This window comes from Suncus etruscus, chromosome 15 (genome assembly GCF_024139225.1).
Source record: "Suncus etruscus isolate mSunEtr1 chromosome 15, mSunEtr1.pri.cur, whole genome shotgun sequence".
NCBI classification, from domain to species: Eukaryota; Metazoa; Chordata; class Mammalia; order Eulipotyphla; family Soricidae; genus Suncus; species Suncus etruscus.
In genome coordinates, this window is record NC_064862.1 from 51,697,798 (window position 1) to 51,725,373 (window position 27,576).

The following is a 27,576-nucleotide window of genomic DNA, read 5'->3' on the forward strand; positions in this document are numbered from 1 at the left end:
AGGTCCCAAAGCTGCCAGATCTGCCGCCTTGGCCTCTTTTCTCTTCAGAACGTGGATTTGGCTCTGGGTCCCAGCCTCAGTTCCTGTCCCTCACCTGGGTGTTACTCATGCCTGTTCAGGAATTCAGTGCTGAGAATTAAGTACAGCTGGGTAGAAGTCTAGCCTATATATATATATTTGGTTTTTGTGTCACACCAGGCAGCATTCAGGGGCTATATATATAGGCTATATATATATATAGTCTAGCCTATATATAGCCTATATATAATATATATTTGGTTTTTGGGTCACACCCGGCAGCGTTCAGAGTCTACTCCTGGCTCTATGCTCAGAAATAGCCCCCCGCAAGCTCGGGGGACCATATGGGATGCCGGAATTCGAACCACAGTCCTCCTGCATGCAAGGCAAGCGCCCTACTGCTGTGCTATCTCTCTGGCCCCTAGCCAATATATTTTTAGTTAGCAAAGAATAGAGAATTCTCATCAATTTATAGTTTCTGTTTTCCCAGGATCTCTCCTCGCCTAAACCACTCTCTCTCCTTCTCCCTTGCCTCTCAACCTCCCAGTTCAGTTTCAAATTCTAAGGCATGGCCCAAAAACGTAAAAGAAAAAGATGCGTGTTCTAACAGGCCCTCAAACCTATTTGGCCTGCTATCCGTTTTTTAGGGGAAATTTTTTTTTAGTGACAGGGCTCTTTTGAACACACACACACACACACACACACACACACACACACACACACACATCTGCCTTTAAATGAGCAAAGTTCACACACATAAAAATGAATCAGTCGGGCCAGAGAGATAGCACTGCGGTAAGGCATTTGCCTTAGGCGCAGAAGGACGGTGGTTCAAATCCTGGCATCCCATATGGTCTCCCAAGCCTGCCAGGAGCGATTTCTGAGCATAGAGCCAGGAGTAACCTCTGAGCGCTGCCGGGTGTGACCCAAAAACCAAATAAAATAAAATAAAATAAAATAAATCAGTCAGTCAACGAATAGGAGCGAGAGACAGCAGAGAGACCCAGTTCAATGCCGGACCCACAAATGGTTTCTGGAGCTTCTTTAGGAGTGAATGAGTACAAGCAAAAGCAAACCCGGAGCACCTCAGGGTCTGATCCTAACACACCACCCCAAAAAAGAAAACCCTGACAGCTCTAAGGCCCCTCCCTATTTTCCCCTTTCCCCATGGGTCCAGCAAAGGATCATTAAATATTTTATCTTATTTTATTTTATTTTATTTTATTTTGGGTTTTTGGGCCACACCCGGCAGCTCTAAGGGGCTCTTCCTGGCTCTGCGCTCAGAAATTGCTCCTGGTAGACTCGGGAGAAGATATGAGATGCGGGGAATCGAACCGGGGTCCGGCTAGGGTTGACCACGTGCAAGACACACACTCTACCGTTGTGCTATTGTTCTGGCCCCTCATTAAATCTTTTAAACTTCAGGAAACTGCACGCCTGTGCACGTGTTGGAATGGCCACATCAGGAGACAAATCTAGCTCCTTCCTTGAACACTGGACCACCAAACGCCATTCCGAGCCGTTAGGGTTTTGCTAAATTTCGGTGGTTTACTTACAGGCAAGTTCAACACTCGTGACATGTGCCAGAGGGAGATATCCAAGAAAGATTCGAAAAGTTGGGTGCAAAAAAATAAGACTGTAAAAGAGAAAGTGTGTGTGTGTGGGGGGACACCTTGATGATGTACAGAAGATCTTCCAAGTAAACCTAAATAAATGAGTGTTGTGATAACAGGCTGCGGAGTGGGGTGCAAAGCGGATCTAGACAGCGGTGCTCAGGTCGAGCTGGGGGGCCAAGACGCGGTTTGCTTTTTTCCCATCCGAAATTCTCCAAGCCCCGAAGAGGAAGGAAAAAAAAAAATCTCTGGAGGAATAAGCGAGGAAGATCCGCAGGCCGGAGTGCGCCTGGGCTGGAGCCCCGCAGGCCTGTCTGGGCAGATCAGCTCCACCCGAGTTTCAGGCAGCTGCAGGGTGGGGCCCTGGAGTTTGCATGTGGACCGGTTTCCTGGTCTCTAAGGCCAACATAGACTTTTCCTGCTTGGACACGAGCGAGCACTTTGGGGGAGCATTTTCTTTTGGGGGCCACACCCGGCGGTGCACTTGATTCCGAGTTCAGGTAGCTAAGTGGGTCTGGGGGGGACTGATGGGGGACTTGGGGGGGCTTTCTTTTTTTTTTGTTTTTAGTTTTTGGGCCACACCCGGCGGTGCTCAGGGGTGACTCCTGGCTGTCTGCTCAGAAATAGCTCCTGCAGGCACGGGGGACCCTATGGGACACCGGGATTCGAACCAACCACCTTTGGTCCTGGATCGGCTGCTTGCAAGGCAAACGCGGCTGTGCTATCTCTCCGGGCCCACTTGGGGGGCTTTCTGGGGATGCGGGTGAGATGGAATCTCGGTCTGCCAAGCCAACAAGCAAGCGCCCTCCCCGCTGGACCAGACGCTGAGCGCGCGTAGACACCCGTGGGGACCGGTGTGGCCGGGGAGCTCGATCCCGGACCCGCACAGCCACTATGGACGTTCATTCCCGGAACCAGAGCGAGCCGGGCAGGCGGCACCTCCGCCGCGCAGAGTTGCGTCCAAGCCGAGAGCCGGGGGCCGGCCCGGGGCGTTCCCAGGCGCGCCCCTAACGGGCCCGGGCGGCGGCCCTGGCGCCCCGCCCCGGCCGGCCCGCCCCTCCGCTCCATCTTGCGGGCGTCCGGGCCGGGCAGTGACGCTGCTCTCCGGGGTCAGGTGAGGAGCGTCCCCCCCGATCTCCGCCCGCGCCCCCTCGGTCCCCCCAGCGCGGGGTTCGGCTGCGATCGCGGCGGAGCTTAGAGGGGAGTTTGGAGGGAAGGTCCTGCGGGTCTGGGGGGAGCGATCCCGCCATCCAGGCTGGGTTGAGGGCGTCACACACCCCCCCCAGGCCACCCCAAGGCAGCCCCTGGGGCTCGGTCCGCAGAGACGCGCAAGTGACGCAGCGAATTTGGGGTGAACTTGGACACTGTTCTTGGGGTCCCCCCGCGGGCGCAATGAATCCAAGGCCGTTGCGTTTCCCAAGGCGCCTGGTTCGCTGATTGCGGGAAACAGCGCCCTAGCTGAGCCCTAGGCACCCCCAACCCCGATCTGGGTTGCCCAGGGACCATCCGAATGTCCTAGGGCTTTTGCACGTCCAGGGTTCAAGTCCATGAGGATGGCGAATCGGGAAGGACTTTGCAGCGCCCTATAGCAAGGGACCCTTTGAAGCTGCTCTGGGTTCCCCCATGGGCTGGGGCTCCCCAAGCCAAGGGCACGTTTCAGGGCGCCTGAGGCCCCCATTCTGGGAATCTTGATCAACCTTTTCTGTTTTATCTCCGTTCCTGCGTTCCTCTGGCGTCCTGCCATTCTGGAGACTCTGGGTGACACCCACCCTCTCAGGAGCTGAGTCACTGGGTGTAGCGCCTGGGAGAACGCAGAGTGATTTTCTGATCCTTGGAAAGTTGCTCCTGTAGCGACATTGCAGAAGAAAAGTTGGGTAGGAAGATAGTCCTGGAGTTAAGGGCCCTGCCTGGCATGCAGCCCACCCTGGTGGGAGCCTCAGCACCTCCTGTGTGTGGTTCTCCGATCCCCCCACCAGGAGTGAGACCTGAGCACCACCAGCTGTGGTGATCCCAAACAAACAAGCAAATGAAAAAAAGTAAAGCTCTGGTTTCCCAGGATAAAGTGTTATTGCTTGGGCATAGTTGAGTCATTCTGTGAGTAACACTGGGGTTGAATGGCTTTTTCCCCCCAAAATAATCTCTGTTTTGTTTGTTTTTTTAAAAAGGGGGAGGCACACCCAGCAGTGCTCAAGGTTTACTCCTGGTTCTACATTCAAGGACCTGGTGGTGCTTGGGGACTATATGGGATGTCAAGGATTGAATTCTGGTCTGTCGTGCAAGGCAAATTTCCTACTGACTATCCGATGATTTCAACCCCTCAAAATATATTTTTTAATATATTAAGTAGCTGATGCATGCACAGTTCCAAAAGTGGCTAGAAATATTTTGAATAGTAAATCTCCCTTTACTTTTCTCACCACCGTATTCTTTCTTTTTCTGTTTTGTTTTCAAGCCACACCCAGAAGTGTTGGTGGATGAGTGCTATTTTGGTCTCTGTGATCAGGAATGATCCCTGGTTGTAGGAGGGACCATATATTATATGGTGTAGGGGTTAAAACCCTTGTCTGAGGGCCGTAACCTTTATAGTCTACTTTTTTTAGGAATTTATTTGGATTTTGGGCAATACCCGGTGACAGTCAGGGGTTACTCCTGGCTATGCACTCAGAAATCACTCCTGGCTTGAGAAGCCTAGGACGTCTGTCCTAGGTTAGCAAGTGCAAGGCAAACACCCTACCACTTGTGCCACCGCTCCAGCCCCTTTTTTAGGGATATTTTAAGGGATAGTCTCTATCTAGAAGCAAATCAATGTGTATTTTGCATATACAATTGTGAGTTATCTATGCATGTCCTCATCTTTCATTTTTCACAGTAAAAAATGATTTAGAGGGGCCAGAGCAATAGCACAATGGTAGGGCATTTGCCTTGCATGCGGCTGACCCAGGATGGACTGGGTTTCGATTCCCGGTATCCCATATGGTCCCCCGAGATGCCAGGAGTAATTTCTGAGCACAGAGTAACCCTTGAGCACTGCCAGGTGTGTCCCCCCCAGACAAAAAGCGACTTAGAGGGGCCGGAGCAATAGTACAGAACACGAAAGGCTATAGGTTCAAACCCTGACATCCCATATATATAGTTCCTCAAGCCCACCAGGAGTAATTCCTAAGTGCAGAGTCAGAAGTAACTCCTGAGTGCTGCCAGGTGTAGTCCTCCAAAATGACTTAGAAAAGGTTTCACATATAAATAAAAAGTACATATGTGATGTACTATAAAGAACATCATACAGTTAATTATCCTTACTCCAGGGCTCATATGAAGTGTTGAGGATCAAACTCAGGTCAGCCACATGCAAGGCAAGCTCCCTGCCCATTGTACTCTCTCTTGCCCACTATACTATCTCCCCAGCCCCTTGCCTTTCCATTTATTAATTTCTTTTGTAAAGAATTTCCAGGGTTTTATTTTTCACTTTCTTTTGAGAGTGACCTCTCTCTTTTTGGTCCATCTGTCTTTCCTGATCCTGAGTCCTCTTTGAAGCCCTATACCAAGGAGGCCCAGAGAAAAAGAAACAAGGCAATGGATTTATTGCTGTTTCTCCATCCTCACTGATCTGCCTCCACCTGGCCCCTTGAGAACTGACCAGACCAGTTTACTTTTTATCTTGTTCACAGCTGAGCTGTGACTCAGTCGATCCCACCCAGTCTCTTTCCCCCTTTCTCTTGATTCTGTTGCAATGATCAGAAGTCACATGCTCCCTCTCTAGACTTCTGGGTGCTTCCTGGAGGCTACCTTCAGTTTGTGGGACTCACTGGTCATGATTGTCTTGGTGTTCACATCAGATGTACTAGGGGAGTCATGTAAGACCGATTGAGTGCATACCCATGTTTTCATTGTGCTCACATGCCCCTGGTTGGAATGCAACCAGAAATTGCCTGTGGCACCATTACCAAACCCAAGTATGGGTCTGCCACTTTAAGACAACAGAGTTGATATTGGTAAAAATAAAATAGCCCCACCCCGGGAGTGATGGTTAGCAGGGTAGGGTGGGTGCTTGCTTGCCTTGAACCTGGGTTCAATCCCCAGCATCCCATATGGTTCCTCCAGCCTGCCAGGAGTGATCCCTGAACATAGAGTCAGGATTAAGCCTTGAGCACTGTGATGGATATGACCTCCCCACGCCCCCCCCAAAAAAGAAAAAAATCATCTTCCAATTCAGGTAGTGTATAGGGGTCTCTATAGTGCTGGGGAGGTAGAAATTTGTTTTCTTTCATTTCACCAACTGCCCTACCCACTGTATTATCTGTCCAGAAATGCCACAACATTCCAGAACAAAAAAATGTGATCAGGGCTGGAGATATAGTACAAGAGTTAAAGTGCTTGCCTTACACACAGCCAGCCTGGGTTCTGTCCCTGGAATGCCATGTGATCCCCCGAGCACTTTCAGGAGTGATCCTGGGTGCAAAGCAAAGTAAGCCCTGAGCATCACTGTGTATGGCCCCAAACAAACCTACCAACCTATGTTGGTTTCAGCAACATTAGCATTACCTGGAAGCTTAGAAATGCAAATTCTCAAGCCCCATCTCAGAATGACTGATTTACTTTTTTCCATATTAGTTATGAAGTCTAGTCCTTAGCTCTCCCCCTTAAACACACCACTGCCCCTAAAAAATCTATTATAAAAGATCCCTAGGTAGGGGCCGGAGAGATAGCATGGAGATAAGGCGTTTGCCTTTCATGCAGAAGGTCATCGGTTCGAATCCCGGCGTCCCATATGGTCCCCCGTGCCTGCCGGGAGCAATTTCTGAGCATGGAGCCAGGAGTGGCCCCTGAGCACTGCCGGGTGTGACCCAAAAACCACAAAAAAAAAAAAAAAAAAAAAGATCCCTAGGTGATACATAAGCATATTAAAGTCTTTTTTTTTTCTTTTTTTGGTTTTTGGATTACACCCGGCAGTGCTCAGGGGTTATTTCTGGCTCTATACTCAGAAATCGTTCCTGGCAGGTTCGGGGGACCATGTGGGATGCCGGGATTCGAACTAACAACCTTCTGTATGCAAGGCAAATGCCTTACCTCCATGCTATCTCTCCAGCCCCAAGCATATTAAAGTTTAAGAATTGCTTTTTTTTTTTTAATCTAATTCATTATCCAAAGAAGGGAGAGAAAAGACAGAAGCTGGCAAAGTCAGGTCATTGAGTGGGCTTGGATTCATAGGCTTAATCAGTTCATGGGAGTAACAGCAAAGAATTCTGGGAATGATTCAAGAGGGAGAGGTTTTACATTAGCCTTTGGTGTTAGTAGGAAATAAATTGGAGCCAGTTCTAAGGAGGGATATTTGGCCAAGGAAATTTTATTTGCTCCTCCAACAGTGTTCACTGAGGAGCTTGTATTTGAAAAATAAAAAAGCAAGAGCAGCCTTGCAGGAAAGCTCATCTGGGAAGTTCCCCAGGAAATTGGGAGGGGACAGTATAATAATGGGGGTAAGAGGAGAAGTAACTGGAGTAGAAGAGGCACCCAGTGATGAAAGCTTTCTCCAAAGAAATTGTCATGAAAATAGACATAAGATCAGAAGAGTCATTTCAAAGGAAGAAAAATATTGGGTTACTAATCACTGGGAGGCAGGAGGTAACTGAAGTAGCGGTGGTGGGTGCTGTTGGCATATCCTGGGACATTAATAGTGTTCTCACAGGGACTGATGAATATTTAATTCCATAGCAATCCTGAAGGCTATCAAACTGACATCTCTCAACCTGTCCCTTCTCCTTTTGTGTATTATTTATTGTGTTATTATTATGCTCCACCTTAGGACTTGTATGTGGCATTGTTCTTCACTTCCTAGCAGTGTTCCTATTTCTAATACCTTACATTCATGCTGACCTATTGACCTATTTCCTCTTCCATCTTGTGTAGCATTTTGTAGTTGATGCTAAGGAAATTATTGTAAATGTGATACAAGTATATTTGTCGAATATATCTACTCACAGATGATTTTTTTGTTTGTTGGGCAAAACCCAGCTGTGCTTAGCAGTTAGTCCTGGCTCTGAGTTCAGGAATCACTCCTGGCAGGACTCAGGGAACCATAGGCACCCAGGGATCAGACCCGGATGAGCTATGTGCAGTGAAAACCTGGGATGCATAGGGATTTAGGATAACCTAGGGAAAAGTAATGGTTCAGGTGTGAATGATCTAGATTAACCATGACTTGATAACTATTAAAATAAGCATAAAAGTATATAGTAGACTTACTTTATATTAGGTAGAACCACAGAAATGTGGGGGTTTGAGGGCAGACCACACCCAGTGATGGTCAGGGGCTACCCCTGGCTCTGTACTCAGGAATCACTTCTGGCAGGTGCCAGCAACCGTATGGGATACTAGAGATCAAACCCAGGTTGGCTGCATGCAAGGCCAGTGCCCTACCCAATGTACTAGGTCTCTGGCCACAATTCGGCCACTATTAATTTTTGGGAGGTTACTTCTGGATCTGTGTTCAGAGATTATTCCTGGCAGGCTCATCAAATCTAGGTCAGTCACATGCAAGGCAGTTGCCCTACCTATTCTGCTATTGCTCTGGCCCTTATCTATTAATTTTTAAAGCCCTTATATTTTTATGTTATAAGCCCTTATATTTTTAGAGATATACTAATATATTGAAATATATATTGATTTAAAATGACAAAATTTGGGGCCAGAGAGATAGAATTTAAGAGCCTACTTATAAAACAGATTGGAATGAAAAAAATAATTGCTGTAAAAATAGTCGATATTTTTCTGAATATCATAGTATAATGATATTCAGAAGTGACAAAATCTTGTGTCACAAGAATTAAGCTGGCACATTGCAATCTTATTGAAACAGTGATGAAAGAAAGCATTTTATAGATTTTTGTTGTATCTCTTATACCTGTATTTGAAAGCCAGCCAGACTCTTAAAAGAAGGTATATTTGGAGACTGGAGAGAGAAAACAGGAAGTAAGGCACTTGCCAGATGTGTGGTAGACTGGTATAATCACCTGTGGGTCCCTGAGAATCCCCGGAAGTCAATACAGAGCACAGTAGCCCTGTCTACCAAAAAAAAAAAAAAAAACCAACAACAATGTAATATAGTTTGGGGGTTCACACCCTGCTGTGCTCAGGGATCACTCCTAGGTGGGCTCAGGGGAGTACCAGGGATTGAAACTGAACCTGGGTCGACTGCAAGGCAAGCACCCCACCTGCTGTGTTTGTTAATCTCCCCAGCCTTCAGAAAGCCTGTTTTGGGGCCGGAGAGATAGCATGGAGGTAGGGCGTTTGCCTTACACGCAGAAGGATAGTGGTTCGAATTCTGGCATCCCATATGGTCCTCTGAGCCTGCCAGGAGCCATTTCTGAGCTCAGAACCAGGAGTAGCCCCTGAGCACTGCTGGGTGTGACCCAAAAACAAAAAACAGAAAAACAAGAAAGCTTGTTTTGAAAAACAACTCTGAAATACTCTATTTTAGAAAAACCCTTAACAGAGGGTTCTGGGTTTGTTTCCTGTCATTACAGAAATGTCCTACCCAGGCTACCCCCCTGCTGGCTACCCGCCCTTCCCTGGATACCCGGTAAGTACACGGGCTGCTAAAACCCGAGAATCCTGTCCCTGGAATGATACATCCATGTATTCAAGCCCTTAGCAGAGCCTACAACAAGATGTGCTCGTGCCAAGCTTCGAAGCTCAGGGGGCCAAGGCTGCTGGGTGGAGTCCAAGAGTGAAGGAGTCTGAGAGAGACCCTGAGTGCTCCTGTTAATACTTCTTGAAGGCTTAAGGCCACTCTACTTTTGCTCCATCTGACCTGGCAGAAAGACTGACCTGGCAGTGCTAGATAAAGTCAGAAATACGGATTTTGTGTAAAGTTGCCCCCATTTTCTTTTGTTTGGTTTTGGTTTTGACTCACACCAGGCAGTGCTCAGGGGTTATTTCTGGCTCTGTGCTCAGGGATCACTCCTGGCAGTCCTTGGTGGGGGGACCCTATAGAGGTCCTGGAGATTGAACCCTGAGTCAGCAAGGCAATCATCCTCCCCACTGCCTATGGCTCCAGCCCCGAAGTGACTCTATATCATGAGAGATGTGAATAGTGAGCAAGTACTGCTGACCCCTTCACCTGTCCCGGACTTTGACAGCATTTATTTAATCAGCGTTGGCCAGTTCAGCATCTGACAGGCTTCCTGCCTCAAACTTGGATTGGGCAGGCGACTGAGTGGTAGAGTCTTGGCTGTCATGGACAAGCTCCTGGGTTTGAACCTTGGCACTGAAAAAAATTGATCAACGTTCAAAACTCATTTCTTACTTCCTTCAGTTTTCTGGAAGTTGGTGGGAATTGTGGGTGATAGAAAGAACTTTAGTTCCTTGCCATCTTTCAGGTCCTCAGGTTCTTCACCGGTTCTGGCTTTGCCATCTCAGAAGCACTTTAGAGTCCTCCCCTGGCCCTTTGCTTCAACCAGCAGAGAAAAGAGAGAGGAGGGGGCCATAGCACATGAGACAGGAGGGTTAAAGACAGGATATGCTGGACATTGCTTCTATTCATGTCATTGGATGGTGGGTCATAGTCAGATCTTGCTTTGTAGGCTAGGGAAGGAGAACTTTAGTCATCTTGACACTATCTCTTGTCCTCAAACTTTCTTTGGCCACACCCATGGCTCTTACTCAGGCTGCTTTTATTTTTTCTTAGGCAACAGCCCAGGTTTGTTGCAAGAGTCACGAATTGTTCTTATTGACGGTGGAGGAGCTCTCTCCTATTTCTGAGTACTCAGAAATGTGAGCAATAAACAGACTGATGACAGAGTGAAACTGAACTGAGTCTGACAAATAGGTGTCCTGACAAATGTCTGCAGTACTAGTAGAGTAGAAGGTGCCAAGACTTCCAGGGGACCAGAGATATAGTGCAGTGGGTAGGGAGTGTGCCTTGCAAATAGCCGACCCATGTTTGATCTCATAGGCTTCCTGTGCCTGCCAAGAGTGATCCCTGAGCACAGAGCCAGGAGTAAGCTCTGGTGTAGCCAAAAAACAAACAAACAAACAAACAAAAAAAAAAAACAGAAGCAAAACAAATAAAAAAGACTTCCAGGGGCTGGGAAGGTGGCGCTAAAGGTAAGGTGTCTGCCTTGCAAGCACTAGCATAGGACGGACCGAGGTTCGATCCCCTGGTGTCCCATATGGTCCCCCCAAGCCACGGGCGATTTCTGAGCGCATAGCCAGGAGTAATCCCTGAGCGTCAAATGGGTGTGGCCCCCCAAAAAAAAAAGACTTCCAAAGGGATCCTTATTTATTTATTTATTTATTTATTTGTTGGGTTTTGTTTTTTAAGTCACACCCACCCAGTGGTGCTCAGGGCTTACCCCAGGTTCAGGGATCACTTCTGGTGGAAATCAGGGACCATCTGGGCTGCTGGAAATGGAGCCAGGATGGACCCCATTGAAGTCAACCCCTCTCTCCTCTGTATTACTTCTCCAGGCCTTAGATCTCAATATGTTCCTTTTCTCTCAGCTTTTTGTCACCTGGATTTGAACATGTGCCTTTTTTTTTTCAGCCTGCAGGTCAGGAGTCCACTTATCCCCCTCCGGGTCAATATCCCTATCCCAGTGGCTTCCCCCCCATGGGAGGCGGCGCCTACCCTCCTGCACCGACCAGTGGCTACCCTGCTGGCCCAGGAGGGTATCCCGCCCCCGGAAGCTACCCCGGTGCGCCGCCGCCAGGGGGCGCTCCCGCCTACCCAGGAGGTGAGTTCTTGGTCCTGGGCCACTAATGGGGGTCTCCCTAGCACTTTCCCCTAAGCCCCTTCATCTCATCTCTTCCTTTTTCATTTTCTCTGAGTGGCTCTTGGGCTGTTTGTCCCCATGGGCAGTAAAGACCTAGCTTGCCAGATAAGGGATGATGGTTTTCAGGGAACATGGAATCTGGAAAATGTGGGGAACTTGATTACCATATTTTTCTGCTCTATAAGACACACCTGACCATAAGACAACCATAGTTTTTAGATGCTCTCCTCCCCTGCACTCAGGCTTCAGCTCCAGGCGGCATTCGCTCCATAAGACACACTTTTGGGTGGGGGTCGTGCATCCTATGGTACAAAAAATATGGTATTTGACATTGTCAGAACTGATTAAGGTCCTTCTGCCGCATGACTGTAGTCATTTAGAGTAGTTTTATTCAAAGCTTTCAAAAAGCTGGAAGTTGGGGCTGGAGCGATAGCACAACGAGAAGGGAATTTGCCTTGCATACAGCTGACCCAGGTTCGATCCCCGCCGTCCCATAGGGTACTTTGAGCACCAACAGGGGTGATTCCTGCAGAGCTAGGAGCAAGCTCTGAGCACCACTGGGTGTGGCCCTCCCAAAAAAAACAAACAAGGTTAAAAATAGTTCTTCTGGATTGCCAGTAAGGAAAGAAGTATGAAGTAAAGGAAATACGTGTGTATTTGTTTGACTTCTTAATGACCTTTTGTTTGAGGGCCACGTATGCTCAGGCATCACTACTGTCCTATGTTCAGGGATCACAGCCTGGGGGACCATATGAATGGAATATACGAATACATATATGAATATTCATATTTGAATATATGAATGGAATAACCATGAAATCAAACTGAGGTCAGCCTCGTGCAAGGCAAAGCCCTTACTGTCTTTCTGCCTCGTTTTTCTTTTTTTCTGGAAGTAAAACTTTTTTCTGTCTCTGCATTAATACTTCCTCTCTTTCCTCCAGGCCAAGGATTTGGAGCTCCAGGAAGTATGGGTTTTCCTGGCTACCCGCAGCCACCGGCACAGTCTTACGGTGGCCCAGCTCAGGTGCCCCTGCCTGGTATGTCTCCCCCGTACCAGGGAAGAAGGGTCACATGTTATTACGAATTTCCTGGTTTCCTTTGCAAGGAGTTTGACTTTTGCCTCTGATCATCTTCAGGAAACGCTTCTTAAACTAATTCTAAAAATAGTTTTCAACAAGTGCATTAATTTCATGGAAAAGTTTAAGAGGGACAGAGAAAGACTCATTATTTCAATTTAAAAATAAATCAATCTGAGGGCCTGAAAGATAGCACAGCGGCGTTTGCCTTGCAAGCAGCCGATCCAGGACCTAAGGTGGTTGGTTCGAATCCCGGCGTCCCATATGGTCCCCCATGCATGCTATTTCTGAGCAGATACCCAGGAGTAATCCCTGAGCACAGCCGGGTGTGGCCCAAAAACCAAAATAATAATAATAATAATAAATAAGTCTGTCCTCAACATCATGAAGTAGTTCTGGTGAGGTCCAGCACTGCTGGGGGATCAACCCCTCAGTTACTCATAATTATGCTGTTGTAGAATGTTAATCACATCACACCTGTTCTTGTATTTTTAAAAATTCAACTAATTTGGGGCCGGTGAGGTGGTGCTACAGGAAAGGTGTCTGCCTTGCAAGCGCTAGCCAAGGAAGGACCGCAGTTTGATCCTCCGGCGTCCCATATGATTCCCCCCAAGCCAGGGGCAATTTCTGAGCGCTTAGCCAGGAGTGAACCCTGAGCATCAAACGGGTGTGGCCCAAAAAACCAAAAAACAAACAAAATATTCAACTAATTTGTTGTTTGGGGGCTACACGCAGAGCTGCTTGCTCTTGGCTCTGTGCTCAGGACTCATTTCTGTCAGGGCTTGGGGGACCACATGGGGTGCTGGGGATCCAACCCAGATTGGCACTCTTGCTCTGATCTCTGACGTATTTATATTTTTTAACACCTAGGTGGCTTCCCTGGAGGACAGATGCCTTCTCAGTTCCCTGGAGGACAAACTCCTTTCCCAACCCAGGTACTTTGTTCCCACTTTTGTCTAGATCACGGGCTACTGCCATCAGCAGTTCCTGGGGAGTGGGGAGGGGTTGTCACTGCTGTCACCAAGATCAGAGTCCTCACCACTTCCGGCCAGTCCAGCTCTTTCCTGAGGCTTCCTTGGGTCATGGCCCTGGTATGCGTTTCTTCACTTCCTCCTTGCAGACAGCTGTAACTGAATGTGGGAGGCCAAGTGATTGTTTTGTTTTGTTTTGTTTTTTTGTTATTTTGAGACCACACCCAGAGGAGTTTAGTGCTTACACCTGGCCCTGCACTCAGGTATCATTCCTGGCAGTGCTCAGGGGACCCTATGAAATGCCCAAGGTTGAACCGAGGTCGGTCATATGCAAGGCCAGTCCTCTCTCCTCTGTGCTCGGGCCAGTGGTGGGTACTTTGCCTTCTCCATGTAGGGTGCTCTTGTTTCCCTTCACGACTCTCCCTCTTCTTCCAGACTGATCCTGAAGTCTTTCCTTCCTATCCTGCTTTTCCTTCTGCCTCTCTGGACTGTAGCAGTGAAGTGAGTAAAGGTTTCCCAGGCTTGCTCCTCTGCGTGGCTTCTATGTTTTTTCACTCCACCTCCTCAAGTGCTCAACTGTGGCACCTTCTCTTCCCGGCCCTGTCTCAGTTGGCAGAGCTATAAATATGCTCATTGAGTCATGTCAGCTCGTTTCTTTCTGACTAATTCCTTGTGTGAAAAAATTAATGTGCTTTGTTTTGTTTTGTTGCTTTTTGGGCCACACCCAGTGATAATCAGGGGTTACTCCTGGCTATGCACTTAGAAATCGCTCCTGGCTTGGCGGACCATATGGAACACTGGGGGATCGAACCATGGTCCATCCTAGGTTAGCGTGTACAAGGCAAATGCTCTACCGCTTGCACCACCACTCCAGCCTCAAAACAAATGTGTTTTAGGCATTTTCCTGTGGATCAAACCTTTGCTCCATTTCAATATAGTGCCTTGTTCTATATTATTGTTAATTTAATTTCTTTTCATGCCAGGGATCAAATCCAGGGCCTCACATCTCTGAGATCCTCTGACCTCTTTCTTCTTTACTTTAATATTGTTTTAGTCTTTGTTTTGTTTGGGGGCCACACCCAGCTGTGCTCAGGACTTACTCCTGGCTCTAGGGGGTGATGGATCACTCCCGATGGGGGTTCAGGGGATCCAACTGGTGTCAGTCTTAAGAACAGGCACCTTGTCCACTGAGTGTATGCTTTTTTTTTGTTTCGTTTTTGGTCTTTGGCCCACACCCGGTGACACTCAGAGGTTACTCCTGTCTATGCGCTCAGAAATTGCTCCTGGCATGGAGGACCATATGAGGCACCGGGGATCAAACCGTGTATTCTGTTCTAGGTTAGCGTGTGCAAGGCAAACACCCTACTGCTTGTGACACTGCTCTGGCCCCCTCTGAGTGTATGCTGAGAAATTTCCCTTAGAGATTTTGTTTTGTTTTGGATTTGGGGCCTCAGCCTGTGATGCTCAGGGTTATTCCTAGTTATGCACTCAGAAATCGCTCCTGGCTTGGGGAACCATATGGGACGCTGGGGGATCGAACCGTGGCCTGTCCTAGGTTAGCCATCCCTTAGAGATTTTGGCTAATTTTGTTTTTTGGGGCCATACCTGACTGTGCTCAGGACTGACTCCTGGCTTGGTACTGAGGGCTGACTCATGGCTCTGTCTGTGCTCAGGGTTGATTTCTGGCTCTGTTTTCAGGGATGACTCCTAGCAGTGCTCAGGAACCAAGAATCCACGACTTAGGAAGAATGAGAGTTATTTTAGAAACTCACCTTCCTTGTCTCCTGAGAGCATGGTTCTGTTGGCAGGAAGGAGAGATCTTTTCTGCCTAAAACCAAACATGGTTCTTCTCCCTAAGAATAATAACTGAGGAACCTTAAGTTGTCATCAGAGAATTCTGATTAGGATTGTCTTGGAGTGCTGGGGGACCACACCTGATGGTGCTTAGGGACTTCCCTGGCTTGGTGCTAGGGTCAGGGATCCTGAATATAGTATATGTGCACCAAACTATTTATCTGGCCCAGGAATTTTATTATCTTTTTATTGGATAATTCTTTCATTAATAAGTTAAACATTGGGGCCAGAGTAGGAGTGATAGCACAGCAGGGAAGGCATTTGCTTTGCACATAGCCAACCTGAGTTCGATTCCCTGCATCCCGTATGGTTCCTTTACCTTGCTAGGAGTGATTTCTTTCTTTCTTTCTTTCTTTCTTTCTTTCTTTCTTTCTTTCTTTCTTTCTTTCTTTCTTTCTTTCTTTCTTTCTTTCTTTCTTTCTTTCTTTCTTTCTTTCTTCTTTCTTTCTTTCTTTCTTTTCTTTTTTCTTTCTTTCTTTCTTTCTTTTCTTTCTTTCTTCTTTTTTTTTCTTTCTTCTTCTTTTTCTTTCTTCTTTCTTTCTTTCTTTTTTTTTTTTTTTTCTCTCTCTCTCTCTTTCTCTCTCTCCCTCTCTCCCTCCCTCCCTCCCTCCTTTCTTTCTTCTTTCTTTCTTTCTTTCTTCTTTCTTTCTTTCTTTCTTTTCTTTCTTTCTTTTCTTTCTTTCTTTCTTTCTTTCTTTTTTCTTTCTTTCTTTTCTTTCTTTCTTTCTTTCTTCTTTTTCTTTCTTCTTTCTTTCTTCTTTCCTTCCCTCCCTCCCTCCCTCCCTCCCTCCCTCCCTCCCTCCCTCCCTCCCTCCCTCCCTCCCTCCCTCCTTTCTTTCTTTCTTTTCTCTCTTTCTTTCTTTCTTTCTTTCTTTCTTTTCTTTCTTTCTTCTTCTTTCTTTCTTTCTTTCTTTCTTTCTTTCTTTCTTTCTTTCTTTCTTTCTTTCTTTCTTTCTTTCTTTCTTTCCTTTCTTTGCCATACCCAGTGACGCTCAGGGGTTACTCCTGGCTATGTGCTCAGAAATGGCTCCTGGCTTGGGGGACCATATGGGACTCTGAGGATTGAACCGAGGTCTGTCCTGGGGCAGCCGCATGCAAGGCAAATGCCCTCCGCTGCGCTCTCTGGCCTCATCCAGGAGTGATTTCTGAGTGTAGAGCCAGGAGTAAGTCCTGAGCACCACTTGGTATGCCCCCCATCCCATAAAAAAAGAAAAACACTTTTATTTTACTTTTTCAGGGTTATTAAGATAGTGAGCACTGTATTCATTTTGTTTTATTTTATTTTGTTTTTTGGGCCACACTCAGTGACACTCAGGGATTACTCCTGGCTATGCACTCAGAAATGGCTCCTTGCTTGGGGGACCATATGGGACACCAGGGATAGAACCCAGTCTGTCCTGGGTCAGCTGCTTGCAAGGCAAATGCCCTACCGCTGTGCTATTGCTCTGGTCTCTGTATTCATTTTAGATGTGCACCATGATTGGATTGAGGTATATAAATATATTGAGGTATATATACAAACTAATATATATATAAAATTATTACCATATTTTACGGCATATAGATGACTTTTTAACCCATGAAAAACTTCTTAAAAGTTGGGGATCGTGTTATACGCCAGTATGTGGCATGCTGAAACTCACTCCAGCTTCAGGGACGAGTGATCCACCCCACCTCTTACCGCTGCATCCCATCCAGCTGCCAGGTGTCATCACTCAGTCCTCGGCCTGTCCTGATTAATCTTTCAGGGCACACAGAGGAGCTGAGTTATGGAGTGCTGCATACCACCCAGCCGCTGGGTATCATCACTGGTATGCAGCTTTCCGGTGCTCAGTCCTCTGCTTGTCCTGATTCATCTTTCAGGGCACACAAAGGAGCTGAGTTACTGAGCATCACATCTCATCCAGGCGCCTGGTGTGCGGCTTTCTGGTGCTCAGTTCTCTGTTCAGCTTTTATTGGACACAGAGGAGTCACTGTCTCCCTTTAGCTGTCCTTTTAATCACTGCACCCCAGCCAGCTGCTCTTGGAGGAGTCCCCTCTCCCTGCTCTCAATGTAGATCACAATTAAAAAAAATCACAGTCATTCACTACAAAATGACAAATGTAAAATGATTGTTGGCGCCCCAAAGTCTAGCTTTATTAAACATATATTGTTAACCTTTGAGGGTCCTACTCTTTTTCTCTTATATTTTAAATTTCCATTTGATGTGAGTTAAAAGAGAGGTAGTCTTACATGGTGAATATAGCCCAAACCCTATATTTAACCAGAAAAGTAGGGGGGTCGTCTTATACACTCAGTCATCTTTTTTTGTGTGTGTGTGTTTTTTGGGCCACACCCGTTTGATGCTCAGGGGTTACTCCTGGCTATGCGCTCAGAAATTGCACCTGGCTTGGGGGGACCATATGGGATGCCGGGGGATCGAACTGCGGTCCGTTCCTTGGCTAGCGCTTGCAAGGCAGACACCTTACCTCTAGCGCCACCTCACCGGCCCCTCAGTCATCTTATATGCTGGAAAATACAGTACCTTCATAGCTGACTTGGATTTTTTTCCCTCTTGCTCTTAGCCTGCCACATTGACTCAGGGCACTCAAGGAACCATCCGACCTGCAGCCAACTTTGATGCCATGAGGGATGCTGAGGTTCTTCGAAAAGCTATGAAGGGATTTGGTAAGGACACAGGCTCTGGTCCTCTTTATAAGATGTTTGAGTGAAGGCGCCCAGAGTGGAAGTCAGTTTCATCTGGCACAACCCACTTCTGCAGCTGCTTCTACGCATCTGCCTTCACTGCTGGTGGCCTTATCTGGGCATCTGCTAATCCACTTGGACACATTCCTCAGTTTTTCCTTCTGGTTCATTGCAGGGACTGATGAACAGGCCATTGTGGACATTGTGTCTACCCGTTCCAATGACCAAAGGCAGAAGATCAAAGCTGCTTTTAAGACCATGTATGGCAAGGTAACTTGGTTGTCTCCTTTTCTTCTATAGGACAGTAGTCGGTAAACCCAGAATTCAGGGCAAGATGGATGCAGTCTTTTTCTTCCAAAGGAGAGACCCACAGATTTCAGAGCCTCCAGAAATTTCACCTTCACAGTTAATCCACTTAAAAACTTTTCCAATGTTTAGGGCTCTGAATTGGAAAATTTACGCAGCAAACCTAGGTTCAATCCCCTGCACCTCATATGTTTCCCCAGTCCTTCAATAATGATCCCTAAGCCCAGAGCTAGGAGTAAGCCTTGAGCACTACTAAGTGTGGGTAGAAAAAAATATTTACTGATAGAATGAATAAAACCTATTTGCTTGAGTATAAGTAGTGTTCAATGTACGTGTTTACTTATTTCTTAGTATATTCAAGTTGGATTTAAACTTGAATTTTATGGAACACTTTCATTCCATTTTCTTATGTGTCTTTCTTTTAAAAATATAAGCAAATTGCCACCAAAAGTGGTGAATGCAGTTAGGGTAGTGAATGGTCAGTCAATTATGACTATGATAGTTGGAACTGATTACTCTGGACAAAAACTGGATGCTGAAAGGGGAATAAAGTGATATGCATGATACCCCTTCATTAGCAACAGTGGAAACCACAGTATTAAAAAAGGAGAGAGAGAGAGAGAGAGAGAGAGAGAGAGAGAGAGAGAGAGAGAGAGAGAGAGAGAGAGAGAGAAAAGAGAGGGGAAAAAAGAAGGAAATAAAATGCCAGCCTTAGAGACAGGCATGGGGGAGGGTGGGACAGCTACCCTAGAGAAACTAGGAACATTGGTGGTGGGAATGTGCAGTGGCGAAGGGTGTTGGACATTGTATGACTGAAATAACAATTTAAGAGAAAACTTTTGGGGAGTACACAAAGTGTTTCTTTTGAATTAATAGGATTTAATCAAAGATCTCAAATCAGAGTTAAGCGGAAATATGGAAGAATTGATCCTGGCTCTGTTCATGCCACTGACCTATTACGATGCGTGGAGTTTACGGAATGCAATGAAGGTACGATATTTCATTTCCTCTAACGACTTTATTCTTTTTTCCAATGTGAAATGCCATAAATGATGGCAGTTCTGAATTTACAGGACCAATTCGATCTGTTGTCATACAATCTGAAAATGGAGAGCTTTTCAAGTCTGGAGGCCCAAGAATTCTTTACTGCCACCGTTAGATTTCATGTTTGTTTCAGCTTTTGTTTTTCTCTTTATCTAGGGAGCGGGCACTCAGGAACGAGTATTGATTGAGATCTTGTGCACAAGAACAAATCAGGAAATCCGTGAGATTGTCCAATGTTACCAGTCAGAGTTTGGCCGGGACCTGGAGAAGGATATTAGGGCCGATACATCAGGACACTTTGAACGTTTACTTGTGTCCATGTGTCAGGTGAGCGAAGCATGAACATTCATGTGTTGGTGGAGAAACCTCCTTATTCCCCTTCCCCATTGTCAGTGAGAAATTTTAATCCCTTTTAATATTTACCCCCTTTGAATGTTCCCCATCATCAAAAGGAGCCAGAAAAAAGTTTGTGTAATTGCTATGGAGATGGATTTCTGCACATATGGATTTGTAAGGATCAAAAATGAACATTTTTGAATCAGAGAGAGAGGATAGGGCTTCCTCCACCTGTCTTATATAAGGCCTGTTCAGGTTCTATCCCTGCTACTACACATGGTCCCCTGAGCAGTGCTGGGTGATGGTGTAAAAAAAGAAAAGAGGGCAAAATGGTAAGGCATTTGCCTTGCACACGACCAAACCCAGCCAGATTTCTGAGTGCAGAGCTAGAAGTAACTTCTGAGTGCCACCAGGTGTGGCCCAAAAACCAAAACCAAAACCAAACAACAACAACAAAAGGAAAACCCAGGAAGAACAGAAGTGAACCTCTTTGGTTAGGAGACAAGTCACAGGGCTTGAGCATATGCCTGGCATGGTTGGGGCTCTAGTTTTGACCCTGGCACCATCATAGCAATCCTGTCTGTAGCCTGGGTGTTCCCCATCCATGCCAGGGAGGCACAAACAAAACAGAAGACTTAAGAAGGAAAATGGCCCCTTTCAGCTCATATGAAAGAAAGAAAGAAGGGGGGAGGGAGGGGGAGGGAGTGAAAGAGGGTGGAAGGAAGTTACACGAGGCTCTTGTTCTTAGGACAGGGATAAACATGTCCTTAAATGGTACTGCCAAAGCTGCCATGAGTCATAGTGGAGATGGTACAGGCCCTGAGGATTGTGTGAAGGAGCAAGAAAGGCAGCAACTAGCCCATGAGTCCCTGGAATAGTGTGATTAGCACCAACTGACTTGGGATCCCCACCTGGTCAGGAGAAGCAGCACTAGAATAGGAATTCTGGCTGTCCAGAACTGTGCACAGTTGGAGTGTTCTGAGGCCTCTGAAAATGGAAGAAGAGAGGCTTTTCAGGACAAAGAGCGATCATTGCCAAAGATAATGTGCTAACATGAGTGGTTGGTGAGAGGGAAAAAGAAAGTGAATGGGTGTGAGGAGCTATTTACTTACAGCAAAGCAACAGGGTAAGGGGGCGTGTTTGTATTCAGAGAGGAAAGAGGGACCAGGGAGGTAGTACAGGAATGAAGGAGCTTGTCTTGTATATGGCTGGCCCCAGATTGGTCATGGTACAAAATGTTCACCAACATCACTCTACAATTCTGGAGGCCCCCAAACTCCTCATCCTCCAGTAAATATATATAAAGAATAAGAAGAGAGGGCGGAACGATAACACAGCAGGGTGGGTGTTTGTCATTCACACAGCTGACCCAAGTTTGATCTCCAGCATCTCCTGAGCCTGCCAGGAAGGAGTTTTCATCGCAGAGCCAGAAGTGGCCCAAATATTAAACAAACAATTATGTACATGCTTGTTTGTTTATATAGCTATATATAAAGATAATAATGGAAGATAAAATGGAACCAGAGGAGCCAGAGAGATAGTATGGAGGCAGGGCATTTGCCTTACATGCAGAAGGATGGTGGTTTGAATCCTGGCATCCCATATGGTTCCCCCAAGCCTGCCAGGAGCGATTTCTGAGCATAGAGCCAGGAGGAACCCTGAGTACTGCTGGGTGTGACCAAAAAACCAAAAAAAAATTTTTTAAAAAATGGAACCAGAGTGAAGTCTTTAGAGCTTGAGCATTATTTCAGGAATGACCCCTAAACAACTGGCTGAGAGGCTAGAGTAACTGCTTCGCATGCAGGTAGCCGGGGTTCAAATCCTGACACCACAGGGGCTCTCAAGCATGAGTTAAGAGTAGCTGCAGACACAAGTGGGCCTGACTTAAACCAAAGAAAGAAAACAAGTGAAAAAGAGGTTTAATGCTGCAGAATGTCAAGGTTTTGAGTGCTGGGTATGGATTCTGCCTGGGTATAATATTGACATTGGCCTGATGTCATCATCATATTTATTGTTGTTGTTTGAGGCCACAACCAGCAGTGCTCAGGGAGCCTGACGCTGCACTCAGAGATCACTCCTGGCAGTACTCAGGCGGTACCATATGGGATGCTGAGGATTGAATTCCTCTGGCTATGTGCAAGGCAAATGTCCTTCCCACTGTGCTATCACCCCGGCCCTAGCATTGGAAGCTCCTATATTATGACAGTGGGTTTGGGATCTCTGACACATTGCACCTGAGTGTGAGCAAATGTCACCAAGCAAGTGGATAACCCACACGACCAAGTGTGTGAGCACTGGGCACCACAGAAATGAGTGATCATAGCAACAAAGGGAAAGCAAGGGGGAAAGATTGTGTAAGAATCTGACTGCAGAAATCCAGAACAACCCATTTCACAGGTGAAAGGATCACTCCTAGATAGTGAGAAATGGCTTCAAGGACAGTGGTACTGGATTGTGTTTTTGTTTTGTTTTGTTTTGTTTTGTTTTGTTTGTTTGGTTTTAATTTGGGGGCCACACCTAGAGGTGCTCAGGGGCTACTCCTGGCTCTACACTCAAGAATTGCTTGTTGAGGGCCCAGAGGGCACAGCGGCGTTTGCCTTGCAAGCAGCCGATCCAGGACCTAAGGTGGTTGGTTCAAATCCTGCTGTCCCATATGGTCCTCCGTGCCTGCCAGGAGCTATTTCTGAGCAGACAGCCAGGAGTAACCCCTGAGCACCGTCGGGTGTGGCCCAAAAACCAAAAAGAAAAAAAAAAATTGCTTGTTGGGGCCAGAGAGATGGCATGGAGGTAAGTTGTTTGCCTTTCATGCAGAAGGTCGGTGGTTCGAATCCCGGCATCCCATATGGTCTCCTGAGCCTGCCAGGAGCGATTTCTGAGCGTAGAGCCAGTAGTAACCCCTGAGCACTGTCGGGTGTGACACCCCCCCAAAAAAAAAAAAAAGGGAATTGCTCATGTCTAGCTTGGGGAATTATGGCATGCTGGGGATCAAACACCAGTCAACCACGTACAAAGCCAATGCTCCCATCTGGGAACTTTCATGGGACTTTCCACTCTTCTTTTCATTCCTCCCTTCCTCTTTTGCAGGGAAATCGTGACGAGAACCAGACCGTGAACTATCAGATGGCTCAGGACGATGCACAGCGTCTGTATCAAGCTGGGGAGGGCAGACTCGGGACAGACGAATCTTGCTTTAACATGGTTCTGGCCACAAGGAGCTTCCCTCAACTGAAGGCGACCATGGAGGCCTATCAAAGGGTGATGGTTTATTTTTTCCTGAGACTATTTGGCCTCTGTTCTAGGGTAGGATAATGTTCTAACTACTGTTCCTGTTTGTTCACAGATGGCTAATCGTGACTTGCTAAGCAGTATTGGTCGAGAGTTTTCTGGAAATGTGGAAAATGGCCTGAAAGCCATCCGTAAGATACTTTTGTGTTTTGCTTTGTTTGGTTTGTAAACAATTGCGGTTTTAAATATTTGATCCCATTTTATACATCTTAGATAATAACAATACAGCCTCCTTTGAATATACACAGGAAGAGACCTGTTTTGTTTTGGGGTTTTTTTTTTTGGTTTTTTTTTTTTTTTTTTTGGTTTTTGGGCCACACCCGTTTGACGCTCAGGGGTTACTCCTGGCTATGTGCTCAGAAATCGCCCCTGGCTTGGGGGGACCATATGGGACGCTGGGGGATCGAACCGCCGTCCGTTCCTTGGTAGCGCTTACAAGGCAGACACCTTATCTCTAGCACCGCCTTCCCGGCCCCTTTTTTTTTTTGACTTTTGGGCCACACCTGGTGGTGCTCAGGGGTTACTCCTGGATCTGAACTCAGGAATCAATCCTAATCAACTCAGAGGATGCTAGAGATCAAACCTGGGTTGGCCACGTGCAAAGCAAATGTCCTCCCTGCTGTGCTATTGCTCTAGCCCTCTCTGTCCTTCTTAAAGATGGATAATCCTCAGGAATTGTCAAGCTGGAGTCATAATTCAGAGGACAGAGTGTGTGTTTTGCACAGACAACACCTGTCTTTACTCTCAGGTACCACTTTATCTTCTGAGTCCCACAGGGAGCAAGTCCAAGCACAGAGCCAGGAATATCCCTGAACACCACCAGGTGTGGCCCCAAAATCATCCCCTCCAAAGAATATGCAATTGATTAATCTCTTTTAAAATCCCAAGAAACTGAGTGCTACCATAGTTTCACCATCATCAAGAGATGACAATGCTCTTCCTGACTGGGTTCCAGACATACAGTGTTCAACACAGATCCCTTCACAGGGTCCCCTTCCCTTTCCTGTGTCCCCAGGGGCCTCCCCCTGTTGCTAAAAGAGGCATTGTTGTCTCTTCCTTCTTTAGTTTTTTTTTTCCATGGCCCACACTACCTGGTGCTTTCCCACCTTCCACATCTCCTCCTCTTGCTTAAACCCCCCACCCCAAGTCTGTCCTGTCCCCCAGCAATCCCAGGCAGCAAGTCTCCTCCTGAGCACCTCCTGATCTTTGTTTCCACTGGGCATTAGTTTTTCCGTCACTGTTTCTTTATTCCCCACCTATAAGCAAGACCATTCTTTCAGGCTCTCTGCTGAGAGAGAGCATTTTCTCGTCCTGTTTGCTGCCTGAGAATGACTTAAAAAGTTGTGGCAGGCTTAGCTGGTGCGAGAGTGACCATGTCTCTTGCAGTGCAGAGTGCTCTGAATCGCTCAGCCTTCTTCGCTGAGAGGCTTTACCACTCCATGAAGGGCGCTGGCACCGATGACTCCACTCTGGTCAGGATCGTGGTCACCCGGAGTGAGGTGAGTGAGGCTTCCCAGCACCACCCAGCAGTGTCCAAGGCTGGAGTTGCTGCTTAGCTTAGGGGCTCAAGTGACACCAATGCTTCAACGTTATTACAGACTAATTCTAATAGATATTTTTAGATACACAATTGAGCATTGTGTCCACATAGAAAATTGTTTAGTAGTCCTTATAGTTAAAAAGGGAGTTAGATATTGATTTATCAAACTACATTGCTTACTTGTTTTGTTTTAAATTTTTTTCAATAAAACTTATCTTGCTTCACACACACACACACACACACACACACACACACACACACACACACACACACACAAATGTTTGATCAAGAGCAACTAGAGTTAGTCAGGATTAAAGAGCAGCTTTTTCTTCCTCGGAATTGTGGTAATAAAGAAGGGTGCCGAATTTACCCAGACTAACAAACTTCCCTATCATGTGAAATATTTTTTTAGAAGGAAGGAGGAAGGAAGGAAGGAAGGAAGGAAGGAAGGAAGGAAGGAAGGAAGGAAGGAAGGAAGGAAGGAAGGAGGGAGGGAGGGAGGGAGGGAGGGAGGGAGGGAGGGACGGAGGGAGGAAAGGGTACATTGCTTACTTTAATATTAATAGATTTCTATTAGTCCTTGATTAAAAACAACTTCAGAAAGATAGTTAAGTGGATAGCAGTTTAATCATAATAATTATAATTCAAGAAAGGGGGCAACATTTTAGCAGTTGTGGTTTTTTCTTTACTAACATCAAAAATGCCTTTGGCCTGCAGATCGATCTTGTGCAGATCAAGCAGGTATTCAGCCAGATGTACCAGAAGAGCCTCAGCACCATGATCGCAGGCGACACCAGTGGAGATTACCGGAAGCTGCTACTGGCCATTGTCGGCCAGTAGGAGGGATTTCTTCCATGATGTGCTTCACTCTCCGAGCAGTGATTTATCCGCATGCAGCATCATCATCAACCATCACCTTACCGGAAGAGCTTTTGACTAAGAACTGGATATTTGTCAGGATTCTGTACCTGACATATTTGCACATGTGGATAGTGCCTTAATCTCAATGTTTTCGTTTTTTTCTACAATGGAAAGCCATAGCACAGCCATGTAGTAATAACATAATGTTTGTCGAGCATAATTCTCATTGTTCTTATTCTAATCAAGACATGAAATTGAATAAAGATACAACACTCTAATTCTGTGTGATAGCAGTGAATTTTTTGGAACTGTGCCATACCCAGCTATGTTCAGGGATTATTCATGGCTCTGCACTCAGGAATTATTTCTGGAGGTACTCAGGGGAACATATGGAATGCTGGGGATCCAGCCCGGATTGGCTGTGTACAAAGCAAATGGCCTACCTGCTGTATTATTGCTCCAGCCCCAATACTCATGTTTTTTTTTGGGGGGGGGGGTGTCACACCTGGCAGCGCTCAGGGGTTACTCCTGTTCTATGCTCAGAAATCAATTGCCCCTGGCAGGCTCAGGGGACCATATGGGATGCCGGGATTCGAACCACCATCCTTCTGCATGAAAGTAAGTAATATATATGGTTTTGACTTACTACCAACTGTAATAGTCCTAATGATCAAGAACTTTGGAAGATAAGAGTTTTTAGCAAAAATTCAAATTTTAAAAACATCAGTATTGGGCCCGGAGAGATAACACAGTGGTGTTTGCCTTGCAAGCAGCCGATCCAGGATCTAAGGTGGTTGGTTCGAATCCCGGTGTCCCATATGGTCCCCCGTGCCTGCCAGGAGCTATTTCTGAGCAGACAGCCAGGAGGAACCCCTGAGCACCGCCGGGTGTGGCCCAAAAAACCAAAAAAATCAGTATTGGGGCCGGAGACATAGATAAGTTGTTCTAGACAAGAAGATGGCAAGAGAGGGCAGAGAGATAGCATGGAGGTAAGGTGTTTGCCTTTCATGCAGAAGGTCTGTGGTTCGAATCCCAGCATCCCATATGGTCCCACAAGCGTGCCAGAAGCGATTTCTGAGCATGGAGCCAGGAGTAACCCCTGAGTGCTGCTGGGTGTGACCCAAAAACCAAAAAAAAAAAAAAAAAAAAAAGATGGCAAGAGTGGAAAGTGTTACAGGCTTATTATTGTAGCTATAGGAATGGCAGATTATCTCATCTTTCCTTAGAAAACAGAAGAAATTAGTGCTGACCAGAAACTTGCATGCCAACTAAGTCTCCATTTCTGAGTGGTGGAAACCAGTTGGGTTGGTGTTGATAGCACACTATTTTAATATTTTAATATTAATTTGTTTATTAAATATATTTATTTCAATATTAATTAATTTAATATTTAATGTGTTAGCACACTATCTTAGTTGTCTTTTTGGGGGGGAGTCACACCCACCAGCGCTCAGAGGTTCCTCCTGGCTCTACTCTCAGAAATCGCTCCTGGCAGGCTGGGGGGGGGGGGCATATGGGATGCCGGGATTCGAACCACCGTCCTGTATGCAAGGCAAACGCTCTACCTTCATGCTATCTCTCCGGCCCCAGTTGTCTTATTTTTAGTTGTCTTAGCATAAGCAAAAGTAGGTCTGCCTGCTGCTTCCTTTTTTGCAACATAAATAAAATCCTCAAACAAGTCACCCCTTTGTGCCTGACCTCATTAAATAGTGTTTATTCCATCTTTTTTCTTTTTCTAGCCACACCCCCTGGCCCTCATGCCTTAGTCCAGGCTCTGAATTGAGGGATCATTCCCGGCAGAACTTGGGGCACCCTGGATGCTTGTGCGGATGCAACTCGGATGGGCCTCGTGCCAGGCCAGCAAATGGGCCGATTTTCCTTCTCCAGCCCTTGCCTGCACTTCTCACTTAGAAAGAATGTTTTCAAATCCATTTAATAAGGGCTTTTAATCTTTCTTTATATGCTTTTTTTGGTGGGGGGGTTTTTACACCCAGCCAGTTTTGCTCTGGCTCTGCGCTCAGAATTCCCCATTTAGCCAGACCTGTCCGGGTCAAAGCCCATGAATGACTCAAGCAGGACACTTGACAGTTTCCCATCCCCACGATGTTCTCGCGAGTCTTCGGGCGATTCGTCAGCCTTGCAAAACTAAGCTCTCGCGAGAGGCGACCGGTTGCTATAGTGACCCAGGACGCGTTTGTGGGGCCTGCAGCTAGGACGCT

The 27,576-nt window shown here is 46.5% G+C and overlaps 1 protein-coding gene across 2 annotated transcripts; it reads left to right on the forward strand.

The window, feature by feature from the left end:
* Positions 1 to 2,620: 2,620 nt before the first annotated feature.
* On the forward strand, positions 2,621 to 25,635 carry ANXA7 (annexin A7). Of its 2 annotated transcripts, XM_049789162.1 has the most exons (14): positions 2,621 to 2,745; positions 9,149 to 9,204; positions 11,170 to 11,359; positions 12,340 to 12,435; positions 13,345 to 13,409; positions 13,881 to 13,946; positions 17,865 to 17,967; positions 18,161 to 18,255; positions 19,168 to 19,281; positions 19,492 to 19,662; positions 22,756 to 22,926; positions 23,012 to 23,087; positions 24,343 to 24,455; positions 25,214 to 25,635. In XM_049789162.1, exons 2-14 carry the CDS (start codon positions 9,151 to 9,153, stop codon positions 25,334 to 25,336), a joined length of 1,437 nt encoding a protein of 478 aa, XP_049645119.1. In that variant the 5' UTR covers positions 2,621 to 2,745; positions 9,149 to 9,150; the 3' UTR covers positions 25,337 to 25,635. The 2 variants fall into 2 exon arrangements, with proteins under 2 accessions (XP_049645119.1, XP_049645120.1); XM_049789163.1 differs by lacking the exon at positions 13,881 to 13,946.
* Positions 25,636 to 27,576: the final 1,941 nt, after the last annotated feature.